This window comes from Chelonia mydas, chromosome 9 (assembly GCF_015237465.2).
Source record: "Chelonia mydas isolate rCheMyd1 chromosome 9, rCheMyd1.pri.v2, whole genome shotgun sequence".
In the NCBI taxonomy this organism is placed as follows: Eukaryota; Metazoa; Chordata; order Testudines; family Cheloniidae; genus Chelonia; species Chelonia mydas.
The window spans coordinates 2,162,517-2,173,398 of record NC_057855.1 but is presented as its reverse complement, the minus strand read 5'-3'; the positions used below and the strand labels follow the sequence as shown (position 1 = coordinate 2,173,398).

General features: G+C 49.0%; 1 protein-coding gene across 1 annotated transcript in view; it reads right to left on the bottom strand.

The window, feature by feature from the left end:
- ATP13A4 (ATPase 13A4) overlaps positions 1–10,882 on the bottom strand; it is a 65,088-nt gene that overhangs the window by 36,449 nt on the left and 17,757 nt on the right. Inside the window, exons 6-11 of the mRNA XM_007069023.4 lie at positions 10,772–10,841; positions 8,845–8,979; positions 7,582–7,654; positions 5,788–5,919; positions 4,484–4,654; positions 1,261–1,418 (exon numbers count right to left, since the gene is read on the bottom strand). Of these exons, the coding sequence (XP_007069085.2) occupies positions 1,261–1,418; positions 4,484–4,654; positions 5,788–5,919; positions 7,582–7,654; positions 8,845–8,979; positions 10,772–10,841 (739 nt within the window). The remainder of the gene's footprint in view (positions 1–1,260; positions 1,419–4,483; positions 4,655–5,787; positions 5,920–7,581; positions 7,655–8,844; positions 8,980–10,771; positions 10,842–10,882) is intronic.

Sequence of the window (10,882 nt, the reverse complement as noted above, 5' to 3'; positions counted from 1 at the left end):
CAATGCCTGCTGGTTTCAGCTATGTTCACAGATGCTCAGCACCTCTGAATATGGTGCCCAAGAGGTCTCAAGCTGGGGCCTGCAAAACTAAGGCACTGAAAATTAAAGCCACTTTTAAAACCATGGGCCTAAGTGACTCACCCGAGACCACAGGAGACGCTGCAGAACTGGGATTTGAATGAGGAATTCCTAGCTCGAACCACTAGAAGGTGCCATATCTGAAGCATTACGAGTGTCCAGTCTGTGCTCACCATTCCTCCCCCACTGTTACTACATCAGACCACACGGTGCACCAATCTCACTGGATTTTTCTGTTTGTTGTAGGTAACTCAAAGGTGTCTCTCTTGTTAGTATGTCAGCACAGATGGGAGCTGACACATTCAGTATCTGACAGGACTGAATTTCAGGTAAGTCTGACAATATGGATACCCAGGTTCCTGCAGCTTTGATTGTCTCACCGTGTACGTTATGTATTCCAAGTGAGAAAGTTCAATATAGAAGGAGAAGTGTAGACCAGGACTGGGTTGCATTTTAAACACACTTTCTTGGGAAACAGCTTGAGGTAAATTCACATTCCGAACCAAGTGTCTGAAGACTGACTAGGGAATATATTTTTCCCCTTTGGAACAAACTGCAGAATAAAATGTTTTGCCTCTGAGGATTTGGCCTTTTCATTGGCTTCTCCAAACATGGCACAGTTCCCAGCAGCTTTCAGAAAGCTACCTTTTCCAGTCTGGCACTTGTCTGTGTGTCACCCACACCCCGGGGCCCATTTGTGATTTTTTTTAAATACAGAAACTAGGAATGTGCAAAAGTGCAGAACATATTGCAGATACTTTCGGTGGTGTATTTGTTGCATTTCACATCACCTGCCTTCCTGCTCTGAACTGTTGCATTCATGAAATATCATGGCTATTTTGACATGAACATGTGAGCATTGACAGCATGCTCAGTACCGTATGAGACCCAGCTATAAAGAGAAGCTTCATCTCAGAGAGCAAGCTAAAGGACACACTGAGGAAACTTCAGAGGAAATGTTAATATAGAATATTGGTGGGAGTTTGTACCTTAGTATGAAAATGTGAAATGGTGCTTTTTTGTTTTTGTTTCTGTAAAAACAATGTCATTTTAAAATGACCCCACATTCTAGTGCAAATATGTAGTGAAAATAAGACCAAATTTCATAAGTGCAACAAAATCTGAAGACACTCCACATTTTTGTGCCTTCTGAATTTTGTTGTGGTGATTTCTCCCACTTACCCCGTTTAGTGCAAAAACACACACTGCATAGATCATTCCAATGGTCGCAAGCACTATGAGGCACATCAGGAACCGTAAGGCGTCTCTGTACAGCTTGAAATTCATGGGCTTAGGATAGAGAATAGACCTCACCAGGTCCCCTTTGGCTGTGTTGAAACCTGAAGTGACAAACCAAACCCACAAGACATCAGTAAATGGTGGAATTGGTTCTAAAAGTTCATTAAGAAAAATGGTGGAATGAGAAGATTCACAGCTACTGTAACTTAAAATGAGAGACCCAGATCTCACATTACAACTTATAAAAGCTACTGTATGGAAACATTCTTTCCAGAAACTCTGATATTTGTCTTAAGCAACCATCAGCATGTCCAATCCTGCAAACACTCACTACATGGTACTTACTACGATGAGCAGACCCATAGGGTGGCTTCGGGAGGACTAAACACAATAGTAAGTAATTGTGTGATTGGGCACTCAGTGATCAAGAAATGTTGATTGTCTAATAGGTTTGCCTTCAACTAAAGATCAGACAACATTGTACTGTAAACCTCGGGGATCCTTTAAAGTGATTGCTTGAGCTAGAGGATTCTCTGTGGCAGGTGCTGGTCTTTAGTGCTGGTTTTACAATACAGAAGAAATTAAGAGCATTGTGAGGATGTTTGGAGTCTCCTGTCTGTGGCTGAGCTGTGCCATCCGCTGCTAACCCAGTCCTCATGAGGGCTCTGTGAAACCCGTTGGTTTGTGGGAGGAAGAGTTTCAGGGAACCTTACTACTGGATCTTGGGAAAGCAGATTTTTACCTTGAGTTTCAGATTCACCTGAACTCAGAATCTCAGTCTGAAATTTGGCTAAAACAAGCACCCAGGCGAGTTGCATCAAATCGAAAGGCATTTTCTGAGATCCCTCCATCCTCCAAAAGGCCTACTCTGCTGCTGCCCTCAGCTATATTCTGTGGTGAGGCAAGTGCCTCTCTAGCTCCTCTTCTTCTTCAACTTCTTCAGTGGGTGGCAGGGTGGAGGGGTAGCATGGCTGCTCTGCTGTCCTCTCTTACTACTTTTAGGGGAAAGGGAAAGACATGGAGAGGTGGACCTGCTCCTCTTTCTCCAGTCCTCTGCATCTGCCATTCTCTCTCATCACCAGAAAGAATGAGATGGTCCAATAAAAGATCTGATCTCACCCACCTGATATAGCATTAGCAGTGTTGACTGTTGACCCCTGACCTGATCTTGGAGGGTCTATAGTTTTGGGTAAAATAATAATGGAAGTTTTTGAAGCTGTAACAGCAAGCAGAAAAACTAAAATACATGTATTAAGAATAGGCTTGGTTGAGAAGTTTTAAGTATTAAGTGTTACAGGCTTAGAGTGAGGCCTAGAAGTTAGCAATATGCATCTTGTGATAAACAGGGTAAACCCATCAATGAACAGATGGTAACATCTTATGGGCTTTCTGCAGTCAGAGCTAACCTCAGTGATGTATCAAAACTATTGGGAAATGGACAGATGCAAATGATTGATTTAACTGTCAGAAATGTCATTATGGGCAACTGGCATACCACATATGGACAACTGGAACCCTAAAATTGGGCTTCCAGAACACCAGATATGAATAGAGGGCTGTGACTTGATCATACATGGTCCAGATGCATGTGGGTGGAAGATGCATATGGGTGGAATGGAACAAGGTGTATGAAAGGTTGTCAAACCAGCCCCTAGTTGGGACACCAAGGATGACCAAATGGCCGAAGCCTGACTACAAACAAGCCCCCTGTAATGATCTCCACTTTTTCTTTTATCTTAGCTGTTACTTACAACTTTAAGGAGACTGGTATGTCAACATTAGGGGATTGCTTTATGTGAAGCCAGCCTAAGGCTGTAAGCATGCATGATCCAGGGGGTGTTTTGTTATACATATCTGGTTTTGTATAGTTATGCTTATGCTTGGTTTTATTTGGATTTTAAGTACCATCTTCATGTTTTGATTTGTGTGCTTTACCCATCTCAACACAGTGAAATTTCTCATGTAGCCACCTGAGTAGAAAACCTGTTAGTGACTTGTGCAATTTTCACCTTAAACTCATCCAAGGCTACAGCAGGGTCAGAGCAGTGTAGTCTCTTGCCTGCCCTCCCCCAGTCAGGCACTGGCAGAGCAGGCTGAGCACACTCGGGTGTTGTTCATTCCTTTACACTCTGGCGTGTCTCCTTTGCGCTGAACTCAGACTCTCAGGATCAGACTAACTCTTGCGGCCTGGCATATCCACTGTTGTTTAAAAAGCTAGATGCTTGTGCAAACACATGGACACACATCCAGAATGTGATGCCCCACCCAAGGGAGCTCTTCCCTGATCACAAAATAAATCACCAACAACAGAAAAGCCATCCTCACTGAGCCATCCTAGCCCACCACTCGGGCACAGGACAAGAGCGTGGCCTTCCAGGGTGGTGCTCAGCAAACCTGGGCTCTGTTGGACTGAGTCAGAAACCCCTTGCCAAAAGCACCCTCTAACCAGGCATCTGAACCTGGGGGGGACTGTTAGCTGGAGCACAGCGGCCATGGTGTCAGACCAGGAGGGTGTCAATCCCGCAGTTAGCCAGGTCCTGGAGAGGAGCTGAGTATGGGACTCTGTTCTAGCATTTAGGACTGCGTTATTGTACAGTAATGGTCCCACACAGTATACCTGGGTGATGCAGGCTTTAGGGCTAACGCTGTAGCATGCTGTCGTATTTTTTTTTAAAGGGTTATGCCGAGCAATACAAACAAGAAATAGCAGTTTGGTGCAGACAGAGAAAAGCTGCCCTCAGCCAGGCTGGGGTAAATTTGGAGTAAATCCATCAATATCTGTGTGATTGGTATGACAGAGGATTGGGCTCATAGGGCACAGCTACCCTGCAAACTCACCCCCCCCCCGTGGCAACGAGTCTGAGCCCTGGTCACCTGACTTGGGCTTGCAGTGCTCATGCTAGGGGGCTAACGATAGCCGTGTAGATGTTAGGGTTCGGGCTGGACCTTGTGCTCTGTGCCAGGTGTCAGCGCCTGGGCTCCAGCCTGAGCCTGAAAGTCTATCCAGCTATTTTTAGCCTCGCAGCTTGAGCCCTGCGAGCTCGAGTCAGTTGAGCCAGGCTCTGAGACTTGCTGCTGAGGGTCTCTTTTTGCAGTGTTGACGTGCCCTTAGCCTGGTCAAGCTATTGCATCAGAGAAAAGCACCATGAAGAGTGAATTGACTGACCGGTCCTCAGCACAACAGCTCTCGCTGGCTCGTTGCCGTCCGCCTTGGTCTGGATGAGCTCTGTTCCACAGAAAAGGACATGTCTTTTGTAATCCTCTGCGCAGCACATTCTCCAGGGCCTGGAGTCATCGGCCTGGGGCAAGTGGGTCTTTGTTACTGGAATGCTTTCCCCTAGAGGAGATCGGATTGCATTAAGGAAACTGCAGTGCCTTCCGAATCCTGGGTGCATCCCTTTGAAGCCTGCACAGTAGCCATTTGTAGTGTGTATTGTGGTAAGCAGCAGCTAGCCCAAGTGGCGACAAACAAGTTTGGAAAATTATTATTATTTCTATCTCTGGCATTCATGACTGTAGCGGCTGAGTGTCTCACAATCTTCCATGTGTTTATCCTCTCACCCCCCTGTGCGGCAGGGTGGGGCTGTTGGCCCATTGTATAGATGGGCACGGAGGCACAGAGAGAATAGGTGACTTGCCCAAGGCCACACAAGTGAGTTCATGGCAGTGCAGGGAAGGGAACCTGGCTCTCCCAAGTCCCTTACAAGTGCCCTGACCACTGGAGCATCAATGCCTGTACGGGTGTGTCCCTCTCAGGTGTGCATGGGGCTGCACAGGCAAATGAATAAGTGTCCAGATTCTGCCTGTGAATAGTCCAAGCTCAAGTCAAGCCTGCGCCCTGACTCACCCAGGTAAATCTAAGACCTGATTTGTCCTTGCTCACTGAGATCAATGATACTCCTCACCTGAGTAAGGATTTCAAGAACAGGCTTTCAATAGCTGCTCACCGTAAACGAAGACCTGAGTTGATGCACCAGCATCCAGCCTGTTGGCTTCCAGGTGTCTGGCTGTTTGGAATCTGACACTCAAGTGACTTAGTTATTCCCTAGGGCAGTTTAAATATTTCATTACCCAAGACAAGGGGAAGCTTTTAGTCACATGCCTGTCTGCTAACAAATATTTAAGCTCTGTCCAAGCAGAACGCACCCAGTGGGCTGCTGAGTATACCAGCTGCTTTGCATCCTAACCTGACACGGGTTTGCAGTGGGGAACGTCAGCAGGCTCCGTCAGTGCAGGAGTAGTCAGGCAGCTCAAACTCTCTGATCCCCTGTCCTCAGGTAAATCCTCCGAGTTCCTCGCCCTGCCCTACTGTTTATCTCCTCTGCCATCACTGCAAAGTACAAGATTGTGCCCTGACAGTTTTCTCTTCAAAGACTTGCTCTCTCAAAAAAAATGTGTCTTATGCAACGGTTGGAAAGCCACAGCTTTGAGGCGTCTGTGACTTTAAGACGGGCCCGGCGCCATCCTTACCGGTCAGCATGCCTTCATTTACAATGCACCCACCGCTGATCAGGATGGCATCACATGGCATAAGGGCTTTGCCCCCTGTCAAAGCCAGCACGTCTCCTGGCACCAGATGGCGTGACTCTAGCTCCTGGAAGCCTGCCGACAATATGAGATGCAAACCTTTAGCGCTGATCTCTCGCGTAAGCAAAAAATAGTTCCAAGCACACCCCCGACCAGGCCAACTGCTCCTTGCTTTGTAATGTTTTGTAAGTACAGATGGGCATAGTTGCCAGTCTGTCTGCGCCTCTGAGCCCCGTCCTGGTCTCTCTCTCAGGGCACCCTCTCGGGTGTCCGGCCTGGAGCCTTTACCCATCCCAGGGTGGAATTCCACCATTCTCCCACTCTTAGACTGAGCCTGGGGCTACAGCACCATGGGCATCAGCTGTGCTAACCCCACGGTCTGACTGGGCTTGGCGCCAGTGGTTTGGGAATCTGTGAGCAGTGGTGCACAGTGGCCAGCCTGCTGAAACCAATGTATTGTGGATGTAACAGTTGGAACAAAGCTTTTAGAGAAAAGGGATTGTAAAATAGCAATCAGGATACATGAATGTCTATCCCACCTAAGATTTACCCTCCCCGATGGTAACTGAGGCAGGCCTAACTTCTTCGGACACCCCAGCAGATGCTTGTGTCTTAGTCTGGTTCCCCCAAACAAATACCCCTCTCTTGAGGGAATGCCTTTTGAACCCATCCTGGGTGTTCCTGGGCTTTTGCCTGTCCTGGCATTGACTCTTAACGTCAAACGTCTGCAGAGAAGTGGCTTATCCTGAGCCATTCTTTCCTTTCCTGCTTGTTTTTCCCTACAGACCCCGTTAACTTAAACCCTGGGTTCTCAACTGTGGGGGTGCATCAGACTTTTGAGGGGCGGGGGGAGCACGGCAAGCTGGGCTAAATTTGAGTGAGTGGTGTTGCAACCTGGGGTGGCAGCACCGCTCGCTCATGGGGGTTCGTGTTTGGACCTCCCAGAAGAGTTGAGCCTCTAGAAGGGGTTTTCACAAGGGCAGGATGAATATCCTTCCCGCTAACAGAAGGGGGGGCTTCAGGTAAAAAAAAAAAACTAAGTGGGGGCATGATTTCGAAAAGGTTGAGAACCCCTGACCTAAACTAACGTATTCATAAACATCCCAATTAGCAGATCACCGTGCAATGTTCATCATTATTATAGAACAACACCTGATCTGTCACAGCAGAGGGGTCTGAACAAGGACCCTGGAAGCAAACCCCCCTCTCTCCCCCCGCCCCCCCCCCACACATCTGGGGAAAGTTTGGATCTGGATCCAAACACGGAGACTGAGACTTATCTCCTGAATGGGTCCAAACAAGAACTTTGGATCCAAACATCCTGCCACCGAGCAATCTGAATCCATCTTCCTCGCTTGGCCCTGTTTCTTGTTGCTCCGTGGGGCCCACACTAGTGGGAATGTTCAGCTGCAGAGGTTAGACAGGCACCATTGAGGTACATGGTAGCTCTGGCAAAGACGATTCTACTCCCCCTTGCAATGGGTTAGTTTTACCAAGGCAAGGCATGGCCATTTAAACCACACTAGTGATACGGTACTTATGAGATTGATGCATGAGAACACACTTCAGCGTTCTTAGTGATGTGAGCCAATTGACTGGAGCGAGAAGAAAGGGAAAACAGTCCCAGAAGGAATTTTAAGAGGTCAGTTGTTGCCCTACTTACTCTCAGAGCTGACATGAGCTGCTGTAACACTGGAACTGAAAACAAAAGAAACAGAAAAATGGAACAGGACGCACCTTTGTCTTTCCTGCACACGGTGACCCTGACACTGTTATGAGACTCCACCAGCCTGTGCAGTTTCATAGATTGCTGCAAATCGGGGAGGGAGAGACAGAATGGAGCGTTCAGTGTTAACGGCCACACAAAGAAAGACATTATGTAATTCAGTAACTAACTCTTACTGTTGTTTGTTGTTGGTATTGCTGTGTCTACCAGAGCCTCAGTCGGGATGGGCTGCGCTAGGAGATGTACAAATGTATAGGAAGATAGAGTCTGCAAAGTGCGGACAGTAACATCTCATTGTAGACAAGGTGTAACAGCTGGGTGTAGCAAACCACACGCTGGAATGTGGAAGGGAGGATGTGGGTAGATTGTTACAGAGATGATTAGTCTTGCCAGGGGGACTAACTAATAGTTCCAAGATACAGAAATGTTTATCTATCATTTATAAACGCTGGGATCTCCAAAGGAGCCTTATCCCAGCCTACTCATCTATATCTATATCTATATCAAGCAGCTCCCACTGAGAGACAGCCTTCCCGGTATAATCACTTCGACAACCTAAACGTCCCAGATTCTACAGCTTTTCCTCATGCCGCTTTGTTCATGGCTGAGAGGACAGAGCCAGAATCTTCCCAAACTAAAGGAATCTACAGACTCTTGGCAATGTCTAACCATTACATTGTCATTGTCCTTATCTTGGTGCCAGGGGACTTCATCCACACCACACCCAGGGATAAGGAGGAGAATTTACTCCATAATTTAGCACTTGTTTAAGCAAAAGGAAAATCACATTTGCGGACCAGGTGCCAGTGATCTATTGTACACTGTGAAAAGGCGATCTTCTCTCTAGTGTACCTTCCTGTCCTGCAGAGTCCACTTCCTGAGCAGGATTTGGGGACAATCAAAGAGCCCAACCCCAGAGAACCCATTCCAGGTTTTGCATGCTGGGGCAAGATTTCAGGACCCTTGCAGGGGGTGGGTGGATACACCTGCAGTGCAGACATGGTCAGTAAGCTCCCAGTTATGTACCTCACTATTGAATCTTGGGGCTGTGGTTCCAGGCGCTTTCAGTCACTGGGCCCACAACAACGGCACTGATTCAGCCTAGTTTTATTACTGAATAGTGACTGAAACTGTAACAGTGCTGGCCTGCCGCCAGTGTGAGGAACTAGCTGTTTGTTCTGTACCAGGCTGTGTGTAACATGCAGCGTCCTCTGAGCTGGCTGGCTGGCAGCAACAGTAATCCTTTCCCCTCTCCGCGGGGCAGGGGTTCTCACCTTTCTGAGGTCATATACGGTTAAGGCGATAGAAAGGAGGGACATGATTATGATAGCAATGGCATACTCCTTATAATCTTCAGCGAACCACAGACACACGCTGAAGAGTTGGAACACGTAAAATGGATTTAAGACCTGTTTGGAGACAGAACAGTAGCGTAGGGTTGCCAGGTGTCCAGTTTCCGACTGGAACGCCCGGTCGAAAAGGGCCATTAAAAGTCCGGTTGGCGGTGCTGCGGCCAGCAGGTCCGGCTCCTGGGCAGGGAGGCCACGGGTCTCCACGTGCTGCCCCTGTCCTGAGCACCAGCTCCACACTCCCATTGGCTGGGGACCATGGCCAATGGGAGCTGGGGGGCAGGGCCTGTGGGCGAGAGCAGTGCGCGGAGCCTCCTGGCCCCCTGCCTAGGAGCTGGACCTGCTGGCTGTTTCTGGAGCGCAGCGCGATGCCAGGAACAGGCAGGGAGCCTGCCTTAGCCCTGCTGACTGCAAGTTACCCGATGTAAGCCTGTGCCCCAACCCCCTGCCCCAGCCCTGAGCCCCCCCCAAACCTGGAGCCCCCTCCTGCACCCCTTCCCCTCATTCCCAGCCCCACTCCACAGCCCACACCCCCAGTCCAGAGCCTGTACCCCCTCATACACACCAATTCCCTGCCTCAACCCACAGCCCCCTCCCGCACACCAAATCCCTTGGCCCCACCCCCCAGCTGGAGCCCCCTCCTGTACCCCAAACCCCTCATCCCTGGCCCCACGCCAGAGCCCGCACCCTCAGCTGGAGCCCTCACCCCCCTCCCACATCCCAACTCCCTGCCCCAGCCCAGTGACAGTGAGTGAGGGTGGGGGAAGCAAGCCACTGAGGGAGGGGGAATGTTGTGAGCATGGGGCGGGGCCTCAGGGAAGGGGCGGGGCAGGAGGCGGGGCCTCGGAAAAGGGACAGAGCTAGGGTGTTTGGTTTTGTGCGATTAGAAAGTTGGCAATCCTACAGTAGCGGGGTGTAAAGAAGCCATATTTATACTGCTCGGATATATTCAGCTCGTTCAATCCAGTTAGAGATGGGCCTAAATCAGGGGTTCTCAAACTGAGGGTCGGGACCCCTCAGGGGGTCATGAGGTTATTACATGGGGGGTCGCGAGCTGTCAGACTCCACCCCAAACCCCGCTTTGCATCCAGCATTTATAATGGTGTTAAATATGTAAAAAAGTGTTTTTAATTTAAAAGGGGGGTCGCACTCGGAGGCTTGCTGTGTGAAAGGGGTCACCAGTGCAAAAGTCTGAGAACCATGAGCCTAAATCAAAGCCCTAGCGCCACTCTCCCGTGCTAACTTTGACAGCGCTGGCTGCAACCTGCACAGCCTGGGCCTGTCTCTGTTAGCTGGATCCGATCTGGAACGCTGGATCCAAACACCCTTGATCGGTGGGGAAGTAAGTTTGGGTGTGAAGGTCTCAGCTCAAGCCCGTTTCTCTAAGAGAAGTGGAGCAGAGAAGGTTCAGACCATGGAACGAGGGTGGAGTCACACAGGCCATGTTGTGCTGGCAGGAGGAACAGGCCCAGCCAGCTGGTGCTGCTGGATTTATTTTACCAGGTAACTAAACTTTTTGTCAGTTAAAAGATTACTTTTGTGGTTCATGATACATTCCTTGTGGAGCATCCTAGAAGTGCACAGCCCTTCACAAGACAAAGGGGCTGTAAAGCCTGCCCACAGCGCAGACACAAAACACAAAGCAGCAGGTCAGGCCTGGAAGGGGGTGGAGGGAGGAATGGTGAGGTGATCCGTGTGTGACAGTTACCTGGAAGGGTTTTAAGATGGAATTTGGAGGAGGGGGAGCGTGCTTAGTGGAGGGTGAGCCAAATGCCCAACCACCCATGAACTATATGTCTGCTCTTCGTGCCCAAATAGCCAGCAAAATAAAAGCAATGGAAATGCAGTTTACCTCTTTGATGAGTAGTTTCCAAATAGGGATAACCTGAATATCAATGGCATTTGGCCCACATATTAGCCTCCTGCATGGGGTAAGGATGGAGAGCTATTAAAACAAAATCTG